The sequence below is a fragment of the Podospora anserina genome, chromosome 2 (assembly GCF_000226545.1).
Source record: "Podospora anserina S mat+ genomic DNA chromosome 2, supercontig 2".
NCBI classification, from domain to species: Eukaryota; Fungi; Ascomycota; class Sordariomycetes; order Sordariales; family Podosporaceae; genus Podospora; species Podospora anserina.
Genome location: NW_001914858.1, coordinates 2822734 through 2844702, shown reverse-complemented (window position 1 = coordinate 2844702; position 21969 = coordinate 2822734). Strand labels below are relative to the sequence as shown.

Here is a 21969-nt window from a genome sequence, read left to right as displayed (position 1 = left end):
AGGGCACGCCACAGAGTGGCAGCTGGAATGGGACCAAACAGAGTTCAAATCCCTTTGGCCTCGCATTCTGGCGCTAGATGCCCATCTGGAAGAGTCTAAGCCATAGAGCTTTTAGGTCATCTTTAGGGATCGGAGGGACACGGTGCAGTATTGGACCTTCTTGTAAATGTGCTCTTGCCTTACTTTGGACGGATGAGCCTATTTGCTGATATAAACTGTCTACTATAACACAGATTCGGCAGCATCATCCTGATGTTGACTGTCATTCAGGTCATACTCGGAGCTGCGCAAGTAGCGGGGTCCTTTCCCCCTGTTGCAGGAGATTAGGTATTGATGCAACGAGCTCTGAGGTTTTTTTTTCTGCTCGATTGACGGTCCAGACTAGGTACCTAATAAGTGTACGGACCAGCGGGGTGGTACGCAAGTGGCTGTCACTACCAAAATATATACTACTGAAGCGTGTGATGGCAGCCACTGCCATCACCATATATATGCCAGTGGAGCGAGCAATACCGGAAAGTATTGCTCGCTTATAGCTTTTGATAGCAATCAAAGTGGGTTTGGAGCTTTTAAATCGCAATTACGGTGGATGGGAAAAGAAGATGTCCACCATCCCCTCACCGGATTATACCTAGGTACCTAGCTATCACACTAACCTTCTCTAGATCCGAGATGCCAGCATAGTCAAGATAATTACCTATCCAACCACTCTCCCCTTCCCTCGTTGATCCAAATCTTTATGTCCACTCACTCCACGAAGAACCATCCCGATAAAGCAGCCCATCCGTCTCAAACTGCGGGCCCTCGGCATCGATGATGAGTCCGGCCTCGCAACGCTCAAAGCGGACCTTCTTCTGCTGCTTGATGTAGAAGTCGTCAAAGCGCTGGTTGAGCGCGTCCTTCAAGTTGTCGACGTTGCCCGCTGGGTGTAGCGCGCGCCAGGGCTCAACGCAGGTCTTCTGCTTGCACGACTTAAGGACGAAAAGCAGCGCGTCGAGGCGCGCAACCACGGCCTCGAAGGGCCGGCCCAGGATGGTCTTGGGAGGTTTGGCGGTGGGGTGAAGAAGGTTGGTCATTTGGTAGGGGTCCGTCTGGAGAACATTTTAGCAATCTGTCCAAGAGGGGCGGGCAAAAGGAATAGTAAAGAGGGGAACGGGGCGTAGGGAGAGATTAGCATCTGAATCTCACCTTCATGTCGTACAGCTCGTGCTCATTGTTACACCAGATGGAATAGTAGAAGTTGTAGTCGTTCTTCTTAACGTCGATGACGCGCAGCGACTTGTAAGTATTGTTAAGAACGACGTCGGTCTCACCACCGCGGAACACGACGCCACCCTCCATGTAGGCCATGCCCCAGAACTCGACCGTAACGTGCTCCTGGCGTTTGTTCACGGCCTTTTTCTGCTCAGGCTTTGTTAGCGGGATGGCAGCGCCGTCAAAATCGTCGCGCAACGGGATGCCAGCCAGCTGCATAATGGTCGGGGCCAGATCGACGTGGGCAGTAACGACGTTAGATACCTCGCCCTTAGGGACGCCGGGTCCGCGGATGATCAGCGGCACGTTGATATCTTCCTCGTAGCCGCACATCTTTCCGGGCTGCATGCGGTGCTGCCCGATGTGGAAGCCGTTATCACTAGTGTAAATGATATACGTATTATCCAGCAGTTTTGCCGCCTCGAGCCGCTTGATAACGTCGTCGACCAGCTCGTCGACCGACTGCAGTGAGCGGAGGCGCTCGCGGTAGTAGTGATCGTTGTACTCGACGACGTCGTCATCCTGCTTTCGCAGGCCGCGCACCCAGCTACCGCCTGACTCGACGTCTGGGTTGAAGTTGGGCGTACGGGGGACCTGGGCATCGGGAAAGAGGTGGGCATGCTTGTCTAGGGGGATGGGAGGACCCCAGTGGCGCACATCGTTCTCATCGATGTACATGTTGGAATGCGGGGCGATGGGCGCGATGCCGATGAAGAAAGGCTTGTCCGGATTGGAAATAGCGTCGTCGAGGAAGCCAAGTGCCTTTTCCGAGATAAGGGTCTGCGTATTGATGCCATCGTAAGCAACGGGGGGTTCACGGTTGCGCTGGTACCACGGGGTCATGTAGGCATACGTGAACGGGTCGAGCAGGAAGTCAGACCCGGTCCAGCCAGCAGGGAATGGTTTGTCGTAGTTGTCTACCGAATGGGAGTTGAAGAGCTTGCCCGTATAGTAGGTATCGTAGCCGGCCTCCTGTAGCCACACAGGCAGCCAGTTCTCATTGAGACCCTGGTCAACGAACTTAGGATAACCACCTACTTGCTTGTTAGCTTCCTTTTCTTGAAGGTCAAGGTGGCGACGCCTCGGCAAGTTCAACAATAAGGAACATCAACTTACCCCAGGGGGGGAGCACGTCGGTAACATTGGTGTTATGGGCGAGCTTGCCGGTCCATAGCGTGACTCTTGAAGGGCAGCATTGCGATGTAGTGCAGTAGTGCCGCTTGTAGGAAGTGCCCTTGTCAGTGAGGTGCTTCTTGATCAGGGGAACGTAGTCCATGGACTGCAGGTGCAGGTCCTGGTCATCCGTCAGGACGAAGACAATGTTGGGCTTCTTGGCCAGGACGGCAGACAGCTGCAGCCATGTTGCGAGGATAGATGCCGTCAACCGCATGGTGGGCTACGGCTGCTGCGTTCTCTGGGTGATAAGAGTGGGTGAAGGGATGGTGGACATCAACATCTTCTGCTCCGTCTTGGTTGCGGTTGCCCCTTTTATCTTAAAGACTTACTTTCCACGATTGTCATCCCCGATGCCCAGGTACCTCTGATCTTTCCAATATTGAGTCTTGTTTTCTCTGATCCCCACTCTCCACCTGGATCCTTCAAGATCCTTCAAGTTCTCATAAGGTAAGTACGGCTCTAAGGAAAATAGTAACCGTGAGGCCCCACGAATCTACATCTTAAGCACTTGGTGTTTGTGTCGCTTCTCCCGGCGATCGGCAATCGAGTCGGCAGCAGGCCGACGTCGCAAGGACCCTTTTTCTTCGTGGAACCGTGAAACTGGGTCAGCCGCCCCCGCACCACGCATGCCATGCAGTGACGTGCCAATCCTCCACGCCTGCAGCAGAAGCCGGCGTTGTTGGCTTTCTCGATATCTAGCTTGTCCTAAGCACTTTAAAATTGGATATTGGGGTCTCTTCGTATTCACATATCTCCTCATCCCGGCAAAGCTCACTTTCCCTGACAAACTAGTCCTTCAGGTTCTTTTGAACAACTGGATCGGCAGCTGTCAGAAGTGTCAGGCTCAACGCCTACGAGAACTCCGGACGGCGGAGTGGGGCGAAACCAAACAACAAGCTCTCACCTTCAACCCTCCATCCCAGTCCTCCCTCACCTAACCCCGCACCCTCCCCTCAGCCTCCACTCATAGCATGTCCTTAGTTCCCTCCCACCTCCACCGCCCTCTCCCACCCCCATCCGCATCTCTCAACGCAGCGATCCACTACATCTCAACCAGGGGGATAGAAAACCGTTAACATACCGTGGGTCGACCAGCTGTGCATCCTCCGAAACGGCAATGACGAGAGAACCTGACACCTCTTATATCACACTTTTGCACTGGACTTGCACGGCAGTCGTGGGTGTCCATCAGAAAGCGTGTGATAGTATAGGTACTCAGCCTAAGGGGAACCTTGGTCTGTTGGGTTGATGACCGCCCTGAAGTCATTGCCGTCCTAAGCCAACTACAGTCCAAAGTTTGCCAGGAATTGGCTTCCACGTACCATGGCATCTCTACTTCAACAGCGGGTATAGGAGACCACCTATCTAGCGTATGCATCACACGGTTCAACACATCTCTACAGTTCGTATTAGGAAGTAGAGTATAAACTTTGTAACGTATTTGATAAGCGAGCGGATCGGACAAGCGAGTGGATCGATTTCGTACGCGATATAGCTCTCTACCTGCAACATCGATTTCCTCCACCATACCAAGATGTCTTCGATTCTAGTTGAAGCAAAAGTTATTCTTGCACTCGAAGCCCTTAAAAATGACCCTAAGCTAAGCCTCAAAGCTGCAGCGAGGCTCTATTCTGTGCCTTATACTACCCTCCATCGCCGGCGCGCTGGTAAGCCTGCACGACGCGATATTCCAGCCAACTCACGCAATTTAACGGATCTGGAGGAGAAGACGATAGTTCAGTACGTTCTTGAGCTATCTGCACGCGCATTCCCACCTAGATTAAGTGGCGTGGAAGATATGGCTAACTAACTGCTGCGCGTACGCGACGCGCCCCCTGTTGGTCAACGCTGGGCACACAACTTCGTTAAACGCCAGCTACAGCTCCGTACGCGTTTTACGCGTAGATACGACTACCAGAGGGCCAAGTGCGAGGATCCGAAGGTTATTGCCGAGTGGTTTACGCTCGTACGGAATACTAAGGCCAAATACGGTATTGTAGATAACGATATTTATAACTTCGACGAGACTGGGTTTATGATGGGCATTATTTTCGTAGGTATGGTGGTTATAACCTCGGACGGCCTTAGTAAGGTAAAACTGGCCTAGCCTGGTAACCGCGAGTGGGCAACGGTAATCTAGGGAGTCAATGCCCTCGGCTAGGCTATCCCGCCCTTTATTATCTTAGCCGTATAGTACCACCTTACCAACTAGTATACCAAGTGCAATTTACCGTTTACCTGGCGCATCGCAACTACCGATAATGGCTGGATTACTAATCCGGTAGGCCTAGATTGGATTAAGTATTTCGACTATCATATAGCGTCCCGTACGAAGGGCAAATACCGGTTGTTGATCCTCGATGGCTACGAAAGCCACCACTTAACTGAATTCGAGCGCCACTGCTAGCAGAACAATATTATTACGCTCTGCATGCCTCCACACTCCTCCCACCTCCTCCAGCCACTCGATATTGGCTGCTTTGGGCCGCTAAAACAGGCGTACGGCCGCCAGATCGAGGGCTTGATGCGCATGCATATCAACCACGTAAGTAAGTTCGAGTTTCTCTGTGCCTTCCGCGAGGCTTTTTTCGCCTCTATAACGGAGAAGAATATACAGGGTAGCTTTGCGGGTGCTGGCCTTATACCATACGATCCAGAGAGGGTACTTTCTAAGCTAGATATAAAGCTTCGTACGCCTACACCCCCATCCTCAAGGCCGGGCACGGCACTACCTTAGGTATTCCAGACACCACAAAACCCCCGAGAAGCCAACTTATAGTTAACGCTTATTAAGACTCGCATTACTAACCATTAAAATAGCTCCCCGACTTTAATGTTAGCTGCGGTAGACCAGCTTATTAAAGGTATAATGGCTGTAATGCACTAAGTGGCTCTCCTTTAGTTAGAGGTATCTTCGCTCCGTAAGGCGAACGAGGCACTAAGTAAGCGCCGGAGAGCAAAAAAAACACGCGTACAGCTTGGAGGATCACTTATTGTGCAAGATGCACAGGATCTACTGGACCAGAAGGCTGTGGGTGGAGAGGTGGCGCAAGGAAAGGAGCAGGGTGGTGGTAGTGTAGGGGGAGGGCGTACGAAGGTTCAGTGCTGTGGTGTGTGCGGCAAGCCTGGCCATAATATCCGTACGTGCCAGGAGGTTGCAGAAGAGTCTGATTCAGCTGTTTCTGATGTAATTGTAGTAGGTTAATAGTGTTGTTGTTTTGCAATTGAGGATGGTTGTAATAGGGTAGTGGAAATCGATCCACTCGCTTGTCCGATCCGCTCGCTTATCAAATACGTTAAATATTTATAAGTTCCGGTATAAAATTTATGCCTACTATAGCGGATCTTAACTTAAGCTCAGCTGAAAATTCGCTATGATAACCCTACACTAAACCATAAAAACAGAATCCCGAGGCAAACAACTAAGAATGCTCCCAAATCTTAAACGAAAATGGACTCCCCTTTGGCCTCGCCCTCCCCGGCCCAAACATCTCCCTCCTCGTCCTTTCCAACACCTCAGGAGGCGCAAACCCATAATACACCTTCCCATTCCCCACCGTCCCACCCTCCGTCGAACTAGTATCAGCCCTTCTCACCCCAACCCCGATCCTCAGCGTACCTACGCTCTCCCGGTCTAAAATAATCCCATACCCCAGCTTCGTCTCCTTAATCTCCTACAGTACTTCGCCCCACTTACTCGTCTTCCACGGCAGCTCCTCCAAGCACAGCACTCTCGTGGCTGCAATCACAGAAGAGACTTTCACGTCCCTAACGTAGTAGTTGTTTTGCGCCAGAGCCCCGGTTCCCAAGCCAACGCAGACGATGGTGGCTAGGATGGCGATTAAATATACTATCCACAGGTCCCGCTGGACGTACATATAAAAGTTGGCGATACAGATCTTAACGCAGGGATATTTCGGGCTAGTATCGTCCTCGGGCTTCTCAAAAGCCGTCACTCCCGAGCGCGTCTCTAGTTCGCCGGCTTATAATACTATTATAAACTGCGGGTTAGAGAGCAGCAAGAGGGTGATATTCTTGTAGAATATCTGAACAACTTCTATAAGATTTAAGACCGCGAGATAAGTCGCTTTATTAATAAGCCGAGTCTAGGTAGTATCGGTTATAAGATTGGGAAACGGGATATAGTAGATCTTCCCTTTCAGAAACTATCGAAAACCAAGACCAAAAGCATAGTAGACAACTATTAAACGATAGTTCTCGTAGTCGGGGTATAGGAGAATGAAATTACTTTTTAGCTCAGCGATAATTATATCTTTAGTACCGTTAAAAATAGTACTATTAGCAGTTTCCCGTATAATATCTGTTTGCTGCGTTGCCCTATAGGTCTGTAATACAGAGCCTACAGGGGAGCTACAGCGAACTATGCGCTTGTAGCAGTGCGTAGCGGAAGTGAGAGAAAGGATACGACAGCAGTGCTGAAGGAAGCAAGACCACTGTTATTACAGTGAGCAAGACGTCACAGTACAGAGGCTTTGAGTGCTTGTACTTAGTCTAATACAGAGGCTTTTGGTGCATGTATATTATTGACTTGTATTCTTGCTTGCTTACTTGCTTATTCTACATACAGGGCGAGGAGAGGTCTACTTATACAAGTGTGCTGGTCTTTATATCCCGTGGTTAATAGGTACGCTGTGTGGTGGGCAAGTAAAACGTCTGCAGCTATACCCCACGAGCAAAACCAGAGGTTTTAGAGGAGATTCGGTATGCATGAAGATTGAGAGTTTGAGGTAGGTATTTTGTGGCTTCAGCCTGGTACTTTCAGCTGTGCTTTTTCTTTTGCTCTGTCCTACGTACCATCCCTTTGATACCGAGCTAAGGTACCTACGACGAACTTGATTGTCTGCTTCACTTCCAACCACTGGCTCTCGACGTGCAGATAGTAGTTGGGCCGTGTTGTGGCTGGTTCAGGTGGGTTCCAGGTTGTTGACGTGTGAGATAAGCGTTGCCAGTGTACATTACTCGGATTCTGTCTCCAAGCTCTCGGCTCTTCTCCATGGTTGAACCTTCGACCCCAATTCATTGAAAGTGCATAAGTCATGTATCTAGGTACTGGGTTCTGGTTGATGACTGAACCCGGCTCAAGTGGGCTTGTTTGGGTTGCTGACTGGTGACCGCCTCGCACCACAGAAAACACAGGAAAAGCTCAACAATTGCAAGCGTGAATGTCATGAATTCTCAAACACGCTACCCCACATACGGTCTTTGAGCCTGGTGCGGGGATGCGGGGTAGATGCGGAGAATTGCGGGGTCAATGGGACAGAATTTCGGAGAACATCACAAGGTGAACCACTCTTCGGATTGCTCCTTCATGCCTACTACCTACATGGAACATGGAAATCAGATGTGTTTAGCAGTTGGATCGTTCAATACTCCTCCAACCTACCGTTTTGCTGTCCTAGTCAGCCAAGCGATTCACCAGCCATCAGGCTCTCCATGCTCCAGCTACCATGAGAGAAATGAGCGACCCACTTCAGGTGTCAACAACACCCTGCCATGTCTCGCCAAATGACAGCCTCACAAGATATCTTCGACATCAGTTCGGGTCCTTTCTCACCACTTTCAGATGGCGTCACAATATCCCTACCGCCCGCTCAACCTGCCTCATGAAACACGTATCTTGACCGTTTTTGGTGGTCGCTACAATGACCCCCTTATGGCTAGCATATCGCACATGTCTCTGTCTGAGCCAAACGATAAGCCCTACGATGCTCTCAGCTACTGCTGGAGTCGTGGCGTGAACCTTACCAGAACATCGCCCATGGACGACGTCATCACCACCGCGGTAGTTGGCCAGGATGAAAGCGGCTCTGAGATCAGCATGAGTGACGCTTTGCCTTTGGCCGAGATGCTCGACCATCCTGTCTACGGCCAGTTTCACCTTGAGTTGGGCGGCGTGCTCCCACCGGGCCCCATCATGATCGATGACACACGTGTCATGGTGGGCGGAGAGCTTCATCGAGCACTGAGAACCATGAGACTTCAGGACGGGGATCTGAGAATATGGGTGGATGCCGTATGTATTGACCAGCAAAACACTGATGAGCGGAGTAAACACGTCAGAGTCATGAGCGAGATCTACGCCGGCGCCGAGACAGTCAGGGTGTGGCTGGGAGAAGATTCAGGTTCCTACGTCATGCCCTTCCTAAACACCATCTATCTCATGACCGATATTGTGATAGACATCGGAGCACCAGATGAAATGGATAGCTTGGCTGGCGCCCTGCATGATGTCCAAGGGAGATTTCTCCGCCATCCACGATCCCGAGAACTGGACTGGGACATGATTGCGGAATTCTTCAACCGGTCCTGGGTATGTTGAGACCTGAATCCAACCTGGAAGTCAACGGACCCCGTAACTGACCAGAATAGTGGCACCGCACATGGGTAATGCAAGAGATAGCCTATGCCCGTCAGGCAATGTTGTACGCGGGAAGGAACGCCTTTGGTTGGGACTTTTTTGTCCCCGTCATCAGAGTTCTCAAGTCCTTCAAGCTGGACAGCCTGATGAATGGGCACTGGGGATGGAAGGCAGTAAGCATCATGAGCAATCTGAGAGACGAGCAGCAGTTGGCACTCGATGACGCGTCGTATGAACCGTGCGACGTGCTTGAAGTGCTCGAGGAAATGCGGGGCTTCCAGAGCACACTACCTGTGGACAAAATCTACGGCGTGCTCAACTTGACAGACCACAAAGATAAAATCGTGGTGGACTACAACAAGCCCCCCGAGAAGGTATTCACCGAGCTCGCCGTTAGCTTCCTTGAAGCTGGGACCCTTGAGATTCTGTCTCACTGCGTTACAATCTCTGATAACAAACCCTCCAACCTGGACTTGCCCTCGTGGGTTCCAGACTGGACAAGACCAGGCTATGTCGAGCCTTTCTGTATCCGTCAGTTGGAGGCGAACGCCTGTGGTACGTCTCATGACGAAGCCATCTACCGCATATCACCAGATCAAAAGGTACTGCATATCAAAGGGCGAGTGTTGGACCGCATCGCCATCATCGACACGGTGAGGCAGATCCCTCCACCCGGCGCAGCAAGATACGACCGCGGCTGGAAGGGCAAGAGCGAAGAATTCCCCGCCAACGCGTCTGCTTCTGTCCAAGAACGCAACGACATGTACAAAAACCTCGATGAGACAGACACACGCCGTTCAGTGACCAGTATTGCCAATATCGCTCTCAAGCCAGCCGCTGAAGTGACAGTGGCGGAGCACCAAGCCCAACTGGAGTCTTTGGCGAGAACCTTCATGTGCAACCGGACGAGAGAGAACGAGCTGCCGTCAGGAGAGTTTGCCAAGGGCTTGGAGCTTTTGATTGCACTGTGTGAAGATGACGGGGAGGAGTCGCTGAGGAGTCTGGTGCGGGAGCAGGTGAAACACCAGGTTAATTGTCTCAATGCCATGACACTGGGAGAGGGTCTTGCATATGCTGAGCGGTTGGAAGAAGGGTACTGGATGGTGCAAGGGTCGTTTTCCAAGTGGTGCTACAATAGGAGATTCTTCGTGACAGAAAAAGGACGGTATGGGTGGGGCGTCGAGGCAGTTCAGCCAGGGGATATAGTGGCGGTTCTGTATGGAGGTGACTACCCTTTTGTTTTGAGAGAGGATGGTATTGAGACGGGCAAATATCGGATCATGGGTGATGGGTATCTGAATGGGTTCATGGATGGAGAGGGCATGGCAAAGGAGTTTGCTGATGGTCACCAAGAGTTTACCATTGTCTAACCCAACTTTTGTCGTGTGAAGCTTCGAAGAAACGTACTTGATTTAAAAAGTCCAAGGACCCAAATGTTTGTTTGTACATGATCCAACTAAAAGTCTACCCTTCGTCGTGCCGCCGGTTTGTTGCCCAACTCCTATCAAAACGCCAATTTCCAAACTCCAAATGGTGGAATCCCAAGTCATTGTAACGTGTATCGTCAGTCGTAAATATTTCATTGCTCGGTTGATCCTGTCAACGGGGGTTGGCGATGCCGGTATCAGCATGTTCCGTTCGCACAGCAAGCCGGGCCACGACAGCGGCTTTCGTTGCAGACCTGTGCGATGGCTATCAGTATGTAATTCCAACCTTGATCCATATCTTCCCCCATGAAGTCGCTTTGCACTTACACAGAGGGCCCGCTCTTGAAGCTTCTCCATTGTCATCTCCGGTGCTGCTGCTACCAGGGCGCAGACTGTAACAAGAAGGCAGCAGAATGAAAGTCGCATGCCGCCTGTATCTTGTCGTATTAACAAGAGAATTATGTTTCGGTAGATGAAGCAGATGAAAGAAGCCAGAAGGCAAAAGCTGCAAGAAAACAGGGGACCCGTGACGCAAGACAGTCTCAACATCAACATAAGACCCGTGGTAGGTACCCAGATAAAACTCTGGAGACATTGGCACAACAATATGCCCGGAAGAAAAGACATATTGCAGTTAAAGAATGACGGCCAAAACATCTGACGTGTACGCCTCAACCAGACTGGCAGTTCAGGAGAGTGTAGTAGCCGCCGAGCTCTTGGTCGTGCCTCTAAATCCAGCCGGGCTGGCCGCATACGGCCGGCCGGCGATCCTCAGGCTCTCCCGCTCCCCAGCGATGACAACCACTGGGAAGGCTGCAAAACAACGCCAAGAGCATTTTCCAAAACCATACTTCCGCAACCCAGTCCCATTTTGAGTGTGTCAAATCTCTTTCAGTCGACTTTTCATGACGAGACTCGCAGAGCTGGCACAGCCCTGTGAAGAAAGCGCTTCCATCACAGCTGAAACCTGTCAGGCCTTCCTTCCAATCCATGAGTCCATGACCAGCCATCCACGTGACGCAGAGAGAGAGAGAAGGAGGAATGCGGACCTGATGTCGGAACGCTCGCAAGTTCCATGCGTTCTTTCCCTTGGCTGTGTAACGCGAATGACACCACGGATATTTCCCCTCTTTAACTCCGAACCGGAGTCTACGGGAGGCTTTTTGGGTATATCATCTTTTCAACCTCACACTATTGAACCTCAAGGTCACGTAAAGTTGACCTCCATCTACCACCCACAATGGCAGCGGCATTCGTCAAGGCGGCTAATGCCAAGATCAGGTCCCATCCCTGGACCGACTACTTTTGCTCGACGCGTAAGTCTCTCCAAGGAAGGCACCTTAGGTAGCCGGTCAATATCGAAACTGACAGGCTCCGATGCGCGCAGATTTCTGGGGGCCGGCTTCCAACTTCACTATCCCTCTCGCGGCCATAGCCGATACGCAGAAAAGCCCTGATTTGTGAGTGTTCGGCTTACTTCCTCACTCATAATGGTAGCAGCAAAAACATGTTAACAAAGATGGCAGAATATCCGGCAAGATGACCTGCGCCCTCATCGTCTACGCCTTCACTTTCATGCGCTTCTCGCTGGCTGTCAGGCCGCCCAATGGTCTCTTGTTCGGCTGCCACACGGTGAATGCCGCCGCGCAAAGCGTGCAAGGCTACCGCTTCATGGATTGGCATTACTGGGGAGGGAAGGAGAAGAAGCTGCTTGCCGAGAAGGAGGCGCCTGCCAAGGGGAAGCCCGTCCAGATTGCCCCTGCTCTGGCGGAGAAACAGGTTAAAGATGGGGGCCATGTGGGCAAGAAATAGAAGAGGTACGGTTGGCGTCGAGGTTGGAGGTTGTAAAGAGGAGCGGTTTAGGGGGCCTAAAAACGGGACCCTCTCTATCCAGCCCCATTTTCGTCCCCGTAAGAGAGGGAGGCTCCGAATTTGGACTATGAGAGCGTCGCGTAAAGTTGGCTTTTTTGTAGAATGGTGAGCGTAGAGTGAGCGGTGGTGAGCTAAAGGTGAGTCGAAGGTGAGCCGAGGGTGAAGCGAGCCTGATTCTGGGCTAGCCGTTCTTGGATGAGACAAAAAGGTTTTTAGAGACTGACTACCTGAGTAATCATTACCCCAAATTCGAACGTAAGCTGATCATGATTCTCAACAGTACTTGATTCAAACGAACTCGACATTATCAAATTGTTGGGGGAATCACAGCCTGGTCGTGGCTATGAAGCGCAACCCAGCCTTCAACCACTACAAACGCAGATAATGAATATGTCTGTCCAACCTTCTGGAGTTAGTCCCCCGATAGACTGGGTTACAGAGAACTTCGGTTTTCAACATGTATTTCCGAGAGGCAGCCCTCGAATATGTCTGCAATTGCACAAGGAAGCGTTCAACAAAGTATTAACCCTTCAGGAGCGGATCAACTTGAAGGCCACGAGAACCCGGTGTCTGTGTTGTCCCAGATCGAATAGCTAGGGGAAGACCATTCTGCAACCTTGGCTTCTGCTGGAGCAGGCAACGATATCCTTTCAAATGCACCTACATTGTAAGTTACCATCTACCGTCCACCAACGCGTGTTTAACCATGTACTTTAGGTCTACCGAAGAACAGAGTCTCGTGTGTCCTGTCCCAGGGTGCCCCCAAGCCAACAAACTCTTCACTCGGCGGTCGCCTTTGAAGAGGCACATGGAAAACAGACACAAGCCTTCTCCCACAGCAAAGAGTTTCGAGTGCCCATACCCAAATTGCAAGCGCGTAGGTAAAAGATCAGCATTTGGTAGTAAAGATGGGCTCGAACGGTATCTTCTCAACTGCAAGCTTCACCCCCCAAGGGTCTCATCTAGTAAGTCAGGTGCCTCCTCTGCGTCACTTGGAGCATTGATATCACGTGGGGGCTCAAGTGAGGTGGTCAGCCGCAGCGTTTCGAAGCAGAAGGCAAAAGTTGAGGATTGGAAGCAAGAGCACAGGAGGCGGCTGGCAGCTCTTGAAGAGAGGGAGGGGGAGTGTCGGGAGGAAAGAGCAAGGTTGGAGGAGTTCGGGTGTCGGATTCGGGAGTTGGATGATGAATAGTTGAAGGAAGGTTCGACTTGTTTGGAGTTTGACACCACCTGACCTGTTGACTGGGGATTGGCCCTGTGGGCGGGTTTGGTGCACAGGCAGGGGCAGCCTTGCGCATCCCAAGAACTCCAGGTGTAGGTGGTGGTATGGCCTATTTGAGAGGTCTCATTCCACACAGCTGCACATGGGAAACCGGGAAGCCCATCGCCAGATATGATTCTGGTTAAAAGCTGGGAAAGTCCAGGAGGCCTTGTTAGCAGTACTTTCCTTTTCGTGACTTTGCACATGTCTTTTTCATCAACCCCCTCTTCTTGTGACTCTGGGGATTCGTCGAGGATTCATATGGCAGTTTCTTATCAATAGTCTCATCGCTTGTTTTGCAGCATTACATCAAAAGATCTGTGTAGATCTTTCTGTGCGAAACGGACCTCTCTCTTTCATCAAACTTACTGTACCACTCATCGCAGTTGTCACGTTATAGCAGACATATTGGACCACCCACGCTTTACGAGCACATGAGTGAACGTTTTTCCTGCCGCTGGCGCGGTTGCGAATCTTCCACTCGTCCAGGAGTCTTCTTCACCGATTCATATCGACATGATCACGAGAAGAGGTGCAAACACAGACCGGTAGCCCTACCGCAACCACAAGCGCAACAGAACAACGCGATCGCACCTACAGCGGGAGTTCCAACGCTACAAGAGCAGATAATTGCGGATACAAGGGGCAGGTTCAGAGCTTTCAACCGTCGTCTAGAGAAGCAGTATGACAACAAGAATGTGAGAGAGGACTCAGAGGAGGAAGGATGGCATGCAGTCGCACGTCTTGAGGAGCGGCGTGGGAATCTCAAAGTGAAGCCTAAAGACGACCTGCGTGACGCGAAAGACGACCCGCATGAGGCAAAACAGTTGTTAGAACCAGGTTGGGAGAGCCTGTGCAACCTTTCTCCTGAACCGGAAGAGCCTGTGAAAAAGGAGGAAGGGGATGCGAAAAGGAAGGAGGGGAATGTGAAGCGGGGGAACCCAGACGTGGGAATGGAGGACTCGGATGCGGAAATGGCAGATGCGCCACCTGTGTGAAAGGAGGAAGAGGAGTCTGAGAGGGAGGAATCACCTCGTTTTCTGAGGTGGCATAACTCTCATGTAGGAAGGAGATAGAGGTGAGAGATTCAATTGCGTAGGTAACGATTAGCAGCGCACGTATGATCAGCAGCGGTATTGCGAAGAAATAAAAAGAATTGTTATTTGTTTATCATTCTCCTCAAAGTACTTGGGTATTGTCCTTACAACAACGCCCTCTCCACACCAAATAAGTTTAGTACTCCCCCTTCACAGCGCATCACACTTGGGAGGCACATACGGCCTCCCCAAATGATTACAAACATACGCACTTGAACACCACTTCCCATCATCCAGCCGGTAAACCTTGTCATAGTGATACGAGTAGCACTTCAAGGGCTTTTCCAGCTCGTATTTATGCCACGCGTCACCCGCGGCATTCGGGTCCTTGATGTTGGGGTTGATGTGCACTGTGAAGACATCCCCGTTGGGCATGGTGGCGGAGACGCCTCCCTTTTGACCCCAGGGGTAGGCCCCGGTCCAGGGGACGTTGACCATCATCTTTGGGCGATAAGTGTCGAGTCCGTTGCCGGTCCAGACGGGGCCGGAGTAGTAGATCATCTCTCGGGAGGTGGAGCCGCCGTTGTGGCCCAGGCCGATGCCGCAGTCGGCGAGGATGAGGTTTTCTTCGGGGGTGCGCTGGGTGAGGGTCAGGGGGAGGGAGAGAAGGAGGAGGGTGGTTTGGGGGAGGTGCATTGTGATTGTGTGAATGTGTTGAATTTGAAATAAGCGTGATGGAGTAGATGAGAGTCCTAGGTTGTTGTTGGGGTTGAGTCGTAGGAAGAGTGTGGAAACTTGTTGGCTCGCAACGATCTTGACGCTGTTGAGCGGAAAGAGGTGTTGCTGATATATACACCTTCAGCCTGTATGAATAGGTATATCTCATGACTTATTCTTTCTCGGGTGTAAACATCTCTTTTGACGATATCCGCTGCCAAAAAGACAACAAAGGTCCAGAGTAAACCGAGGTAAGCATGCGTGCTTTCGGCAATGTCAGCAAATCAACTCAGCCCCTTATCCCCCATTCGCTGCTGCAACAATCATGAACTGACAACAATGCAGCGCTGAGTACAAGCGAGCTCTGAGTTATGATCTCGACCAACCACGGTTATCGTCGGGCAAATCCTTCGGGTGGCTAAGCAGCTGTAGTATCGGTTCCACTATGCTAGATGGCATGTTGACACGGACATAGGCGACGGGAAAGGGATATGCGAAGATAAGGTAGCTCAGCAAATTGCATACAATCATGTCAAAGCCAGTTGATGTATAAAAGACATCAGTTTCACTCACACAAATCTTAGTATCCTTCTCGTCACACCTCTCATTGTCTCTGTAACTTCAGACACATCCTCTCAACATGAAACCCTCCATCATCGGCCTCCTGTTCGGAGCTTTCGCCCTCGCAGGCGCAGACCTCCTCAACCCCCTACCACCCAACGCGGACCAGCGCGCCATCGACTTCCAACCCTACGTCGACGCCGACACCGACGCCTGCGACCCCACCGCCGCCATCGACAGAGACGGCTACACCCTCAACGAAGGCCTCGTCCCCTTCAAGAATGGCAACTGCCGCAAAGGCCGCCTCGCCCGCTCCCAAACCTACGTCCGCACCCGCTGCAACCACTACTGGTGCGCCTATCTCTACGGGTACTACTTCGAAAAGGACGAAGGCTTCCTCGGCGGTTCACACACGCACGACTGGGAGCACATTATCGTGTGGGCTCTCCACAACGAAATCTTCTTTGTGTCCTGGTCAGCCCATGGAAACTACACCACTGCTCACCGATCGGGGGTGCTGTTTGACGGGACTCACCCCAAGTTTGTTTCTCACCGTGGGTGGACTACGCATTCGTGGAGGAGGGCAGAGAAGAAGGATGACCCTCCTGAAAATGAGACCAAGAAGTGGTCACAGGCGCCGCTGATTGCGCTCGAGAAGATGCCGTGCGAGTTCAATAGGAGGCTGCTGAATCATAATTGGGGGAGAGCTCATATGGATTTGAAGAGGGACCGGTTTGGCGATGCTCTGAACAAGGCTATTCCGGCTGATGCGAAGAACAATGAGAAGTTTGATCCGTATAGTGACAGTTGAAGAAGGTGGCTGAATCGGTAAAGTCTGGCGTGGTGGGAAGATGCAATGGTTAAGAAGTACTTCTTATAGACGTGTATTTGTTTGTAGCTCTGCCAAACAATTAGAAGGAAATGTTCTTCCTGGTCGAGGGAAATCCGTTGCCAATTTGGGTGGGGTGTGTTGAGGACTGGGTTTCGGTACCGAGCGAGGCCACCCTGGCCCTGTCAGCTTAATATTGGATTTCCGAAATGTCCAAATTAACCAGTTTAAGTTCGAATCATTTGTGAATCAAAGTCCAGGCGAATCCTTATATAACAGCTACTCGTCTTAACTAACACCCCAACTTACCCACATTCCATTTTTCATAGCTAACACCTTACTTTTTCGCGTATGGCGTCATATCTTCCTAGTTCCTTGGCATCAGCTGCCGCTCTTGCGGGCTTGGTGACTGCAGTTAAATCATCATGGGAGCTATCACGTATGATTAAGAAGAAATACGAGCAGCGTGTGCTGAAGGTCATGCCAATGAAATCAACACAGGCTTCGCAGGGCTTTGCGAGATGGCAGAATTTCTCACCAAAGCTATAACTACTGGAAGAAAAAAGTCTTGGTTGCGGTCTGGGAACAGGACCGTACGTTAACATACCCAAAACATAGAGTCTAAATCCGTCTGCTTACCATAGTATCTAGGTGCCGCCCTGCTTGATATAAAGTATTGACGACTTGCTGAATCTGAGCGATGATTACAAGAAGAATACGCCCACCCCGTTACTCCCCTACCCGGACAAAAAAGTAACATTCCCAGGCGAGTTGGAGATCATGGCCGCGCGATCCAGCGCTGGTGATATCATTGAGGAACGTCGAACAGAGATTGTCGAGTACCACACCACGGCTCCTCCCCCTGCCGTGCACTACCACCATCAACACCCACCGGCCCCAGCCGGTAACGGTCCTATCATCATCAACGCCCAGCCCGCGCCCGCACCAGCCCCTCCTGTCGAGGTGGTCAAGACAACCACGATTCGCGAGCAGTCCCCGGCACGGTCCAACACGACCACCTCGTACGACACAACTTCATATGGCACAACCACGTCATATGACACCTCTCTCACACCCAGGGGTCCGCCCACAGTAATCGTCGATGCTCGCCCACGGGAGGTGGCGCTTGTTGAGCCTCCTCGGGATACCTGGCGCTACGATGACAACGATGACTTGCGATCCGAGATTCGGCATCTGGAACGGCAGCTAGCCCGTCGCGAACGATCAAAGTCCAGGCACTCGCGCCACGGCAGCCGCGGCGACCTGGTCAGGGCGGAGCAGTTGTCGACAGGCGAGCTGGTGCTATACGAGGAAGAAATTGAGACGATTGAGGAGCCGGCGAGGGGAGGAGTGAGAATCGAGAAGGATAAACGAGGTAGGATGTCTATCAGCGTGCCGAGGAACCGGTAACGGGTGCTCGGTTTGCCGGATTCGGTGCGTTTTCCTTTAACTGCAGTTCACTTTTATGGCGTTGAGGATGCGGAAGCTGACTCGTTGGTTGATGTGATACAGGTCCTCCTCCGAGGTTGATGAAGGCTATGTTGGCTACTTGACTTGAGCGACCATTTGAACCAAGTAAGCGAAGCGAAGCGAGTTAAAGAAGAGTTTTGGATAATGGGCGTTTGGAAAGCGATCTTTTTTGGAATATGTGATTGGTTGCGGATTTCTCTGTTCTAGCTTCCTTTGGGCTGTATATCAATGTGGGAGGCAGTTTTTGGTTATGATGTGATGACTTTTGGTTATGAGATATAAATAATTGTGTAATATATATATGAAACTTGGATAGCCTGGATATTGAGTGAAATGAGGGTATCGAGCTAGATTGAGCTGTAGTAATCGAAATAATGTAAAGTGTAGCGTGCGGGACTCCAAGGTACAGTGTGGTGAGAGCTTTTAAGGTTGTAGTCTATGTTTGCCTCTGCCATTGATTTAATTTCTAGGAACAATAACTATCTACCCGTAGTATTCCCAAGCTTGGATTCACTAGAGCATCACTCCCTCTCTTAGTAGAGTGGTAGAAATTTCCCTACCTACCTATCTGCCAGCCCTGATCTGCGCAGCAGTAAACTGCGTTAAACAGCGAAACTTGCGGACGCCGCTCCGGGTCTCGGCGAACCTCAAATGGTGGAAGTTAACGCCGGGAAAGAGGATGTACTCCCCGTAGGTTCTGCCGTCGAGGCCGTATATTTTGTAGGGATGGCCTCTGTCTTTGTAGATGGCTTTGGGGGGGAAGGGGGGTATTGTCAGCCAGGGCTTTCTGGATGAAGTGGAAGGGGAAAAGGAGGAAGGGAAAGGGGACTTACTCCAGTGGTAAAGGGGATTGTTGCTGAAATGCATCTCGAGGACGTTAATGTTAGTGGCGGCACCGCCGTAGCAGCCGCTGCCGGCACATCGCACGCCAATCGTGCGGCCTGAGACGTCGTCTTGGGAGAGGTAGGGGCCGTAGGCGAAGACCTAAAAGGAGGGGGTAGTTAGTTGTGAAAAGAGGGGGGGGATGAAAAGGGGAGAAAGAACGAACGTCGTTGATATTAGGGTCGTTATCGAAGATATACTAGCCGTCGAAAAGGTAGGCGCCGCCATCGACACCAAAGACTTGGTGGCCTAGGTAGAGGTCGAAGTTTGCGGTAGCTAGGCCGGTTAGGGAAGCGAGGAGGAGGGTGGAGAGGCGCATGGTGAAGGGGGTAGGTGAGTGTGGTGGGAGTGATGGGGATAAGGCTTCATGTTCTTTGGAGAGAGGGATGTCTTTAAGACTTTATAGACATAGGTGTTCCCTTCCAGCAGGTAGGTCTCAGGATTGTGTATACCTACCTGCCAGGATCACCCAGGCTTAGTAACGAACATACTAGCATTTCTGGTGAGCTTAGCCTTATTTCTTTAAGACAATATAACTGTTAAACACTAGGGCAAGGGAGCAGACTAAAGAAGTTTAAGGGATTAGACTCTACATTTCGATGGGCAACCATGCCAAAGTTTTTTCTTAATAGCTCCACCCATACTAGAAATACTTACAGGGTAACTTAAATACGAAAGCGGTTTAGCTAATCGAATTATTTCCGGCCGCGTCTCTTAGAGCGATATAACTGTAATTTAGCAAGCATAAACCCAAGATTTTAAATCCGAGGAGTCCAATGAAGGAGTGACATAAATGGAGCGACTTATACAACTAGCCTTTGAATATAAGTCTAGTCCCAAGGACAAGCCAATCCACGGAAGCAGGTATTATGGATCATTCTTAGCAAAGGTTAAATTAGATCTCTAGATTCAGACAACAGAGTGAACTTTGTAGAGACTTTTGTCATTATTCGACACCTCGGACAAGTAGACTGGGAAGATTAGTCATACGACTTCTTTAGCTGCTTATAGGAACTAAGGTATCTTAGTAGCCACATAGAGCGAAAAAAGAAGAAACTCTCGCTGACTGCCTCGCAGCCCAGGTACGACAAGTGACTGTGCTCGGAGGATCACACTAGTAACCACTAGCAGCTCTAGACCCTGTATCAGGGCCCGTGTATTTGTATAAGCTATAATAACAGTGGTTTACCCCTCATTGTCTTATAAGGAAGTTGACTTTACTGGGGAAAACTTTAGCCGCTATTTTGATGCCGAGGTAAGATTACCGAAAGAGACGACCTTTCTAATAATATTTAACTTTGGCTTGAAAGATATAGTCAAAGCTTGGACTGTGGATTCTACGAGCTTGGATCATAGTGTTTAAAAACTTCAGTCATAGAGCAGGGGTAGTTACTGCAGCTGCAAATACTGGTAGCACAACGTCGGCAGTGGTATTGCGGGCAATAAGGTCATAGGCGTGTGAAAGCGGCGGAAACGCGGGCATGTCCTTGCAGTGCCGGAAAATAAACTCGTCTAAGAGAAGCAAAGCATCAAGGCAGATTTAGAGTGGCTGGAATAGCAGCAAGAGGTGGAATAAAAAGAAGAGGGGGGTAATAGCGCCATCCGGGGAAATGTATGTGGTTGTTATGCAGGTGGTGATGACAGAGCCTCATGGTTGAAATCTAGGACTCGGCTCCTTTAAGCACATCGGTGAATCAGAAGAGGAAGTTGGCAGCAAACAGGGCGGGGATTCCCATCAGCGAGCGAACATACTACGCCACGATCTACAGCATAGCCCTTGGCGTGAATTACGGGGCTTTCAGGGTAGCTATCAGCGCCTCTCTCGCCGGGTTACTCTAGCGTAATATCCTGGCCAAGAAGCATATTCACGTCAGGCGGCTTAACTTTGCGCGGGTAAATCTTCCTATCATTGCGATCGCGATGAGCGTGGGCTATGCCGTCCTGATTAGCGAGATTTACATCTTCCGAAAAGACCGGCCTTTTAACATAGGACCAGTTCTTAAGGAGTAGTAGCATAGACATTTAGATAGACTAATAGCATTACATTCTGTGTTTAGCGTTACTGACCATCATGGTGTGCTATCGAAGGTGATCACTGAGGCCCGGTCCCCATGCATATGCCAGAGAATCACAAGCAGCAGGAAAACTAACTCAGCTATCTACAGCTCAGCCCAGAAAAGCATTTCTTCTTTCAAGTCTACTCGTCATCACACTCTCGTCGTTATTCTCTTAATTACCTTATTATTCCCGAAGGAATGCTTATCTCGCTCTTGTATGCAGATCAGCATCGCACTCATGCTTATCGTCCCACGAACAAAAAATATCTCACCATCTGACTTCTTTCCCTCAACATATTCTTTGCACCAAAAAATATATTCATCTTAATTATCCTAACTTAACGAAGGTATCATATACTCATCTCGTCTTCAGTCACGATGCTGCAACCTCGCTATCAGTTCTTATTCCTCGTTATAGGCTTGCTATTATTGCCCACTGGCTCAACCACCAGCCAGAAAAAGATAATCCTCGACAACGACTGGAACCCCACTGCCTTCATCGCTTTGCTCCTTCCCCTATACTACAACTACACCGTCCTCGGTCTAGCCTCCGATACAGCCAACTCCTGGGCTCTCCAAACCGGCCTCCACGCTCTTGCCTCTCTCGAGATTGCCTCCTTGTCTTCTTGCATTCCCGTCTACAAGGGGTCTAACTACCCCCTTATACAAACAGCGTATATCTTCCAGAATTATGAGCTTCTCTATGGGGAGTTACCGTGGAAAGGGGTGTTTGCAAAAGAAAACACGACAAATGAGAAATTGGGAAATGATCCCACCTCTGGTGACCTAAGAAGGTGGCGAAGGAAGCTTTTACTACCAAGGGGTATTATGGCTACTCTAATGTGAGTTTCGCAGAGGGCTCAGTAGCGGAGTTATGGTCAGGGCCGTGAGGGAGAATCCAGGATAAGTGAGCATATTCTCAGCCGGGGCTCTGACAAACGTCGCGCTGGCGGTGAGGCTTGATCCAGACTTTGCGAAAAATATAGCTGGGTTATATAGCATGGGGGGGTATGTGGATCGTTTCCTGTACTAGGCTATAGGGGATGT

General features: G+C 50.5%; 8 protein-coding genes across 8 annotated transcripts, besides 1 other annotated feature; 5 read left to right on the top strand and 3 right to left on the bottom strand.

Moving 5' to 3' along the window:
* Positions 1-737: 737 nt before the first annotated feature.
* On the bottom strand, positions 738-2644 carry PODANS_2_8050 (uncharacterized protein; the record flags this gene model as incomplete). The annotated part of the gene is made up of 3 exons (XM_001911568.1): positions 738-1091; positions 1189-2274; positions 2351-2644. 3 exons carry the CDS (start codon positions 2642-2644, stop codon positions 738-740), a joined length of 1734 nt encoding a protein of 577 aa, XP_001911603.1.
* Positions 2645-5873: 3229 nt separating this feature from the next.
* Positions 5874-6656: a sequence feature (pseudogene).
* A 1358-nt stretch (positions 6657-8014) lies between these two features.
* Positions 8015-10179, top strand: PODANS_2_8040 (uncharacterized protein; the record flags this gene model as incomplete). Its single annotated transcript, XM_001911567.1, has 2 exons — positions 8015-8761; positions 8821-10179. The coding sequence occupies 2 exons, from the start codon at positions 8015-8017 to the stop codon at positions 10177-10179; spliced, it is 2106 nt and encodes a 701-aa protein (XP_001911602.1).
* Positions 10180-11476: 1297 nt separating this feature from the next.
* Positions 11477-12048, top strand: PODANS_2_8030 (uncharacterized protein; the record flags this gene model as incomplete). The annotated part of the gene is made up of 3 exons (XM_001911566.1): positions 11477-11552; positions 11624-11696; positions 11763-12048. 3 exons carry the CDS (start codon positions 11477-11479, stop codon positions 12046-12048), a joined length of 435 nt encoding a protein of 144 aa, XP_001911601.1.
* Positions 12049-14616: 2568 nt separating this feature from the next.
* On the bottom strand, positions 14617-15102 carry PODANS_2_8020 (uncharacterized protein; the record flags this gene model as incomplete). Its single annotated transcript, XM_001911565.1, has 1 exon — positions 14617-15102. One exon carries the CDS (start codon positions 15100-15102, stop codon positions 14617-14619), a length of 486 nt encoding a protein of 161 aa, XP_001911600.1.
* Positions 15103-15763: 661 nt separating this feature from the next.
* PODANS_2_8010 (uncharacterized protein) lies at positions 15764-16495 on the top strand (the record flags this gene model as incomplete). Its single annotated transcript, XM_001911564.1, has 1 exon — positions 15764-16495. One exon carries the CDS (start codon positions 15764-15766, stop codon positions 16493-16495), a length of 732 nt encoding a protein of 243 aa, XP_001911599.1.
* Positions 16496-17293: 798 nt separating this feature from the next.
* On the top strand, positions 17294-18066 carry PODANS_2_8000 (uncharacterized protein; the record flags this gene model as incomplete). The annotated part of the gene is made up of 2 exons (XM_001911563.1): positions 17294-17888; positions 18026-18066. 2 exons carry the CDS (start codon positions 17294-17296, stop codon positions 18064-18066), a joined length of 636 nt encoding a protein of 211 aa, XP_001911598.1.
* A 481-nt stretch (positions 18067-18547) lies between these two features.
* Positions 18548-19184, bottom strand: PODANS_2_7998 (uncharacterized protein; the record flags this gene model as incomplete). The annotated part of the gene is made up of 3 exons (XM_001911562.1): positions 18548-18732; positions 18817-18967; positions 19098-19184. 3 exons carry the CDS (start codon positions 19182-19184, stop codon positions 18548-18550), a joined length of 423 nt encoding a protein of 140 aa, XP_001911597.1.
* Positions 19185-21300: 2116 nt separating this feature from the next.
* On the top strand, positions 21301-21768 carry PODANS_2_7990 (uncharacterized protein; the record flags this gene model as incomplete). Its single annotated transcript, XM_001911561.1, has 1 exon — positions 21301-21768. The coding sequence occupies one exon, from the start codon at positions 21301-21303 to the stop codon at positions 21766-21768; it is 468 nt and encodes a 155-aa protein (XP_001911596.1).
* Positions 21769-21969: the final 201 nt, after the last annotated feature.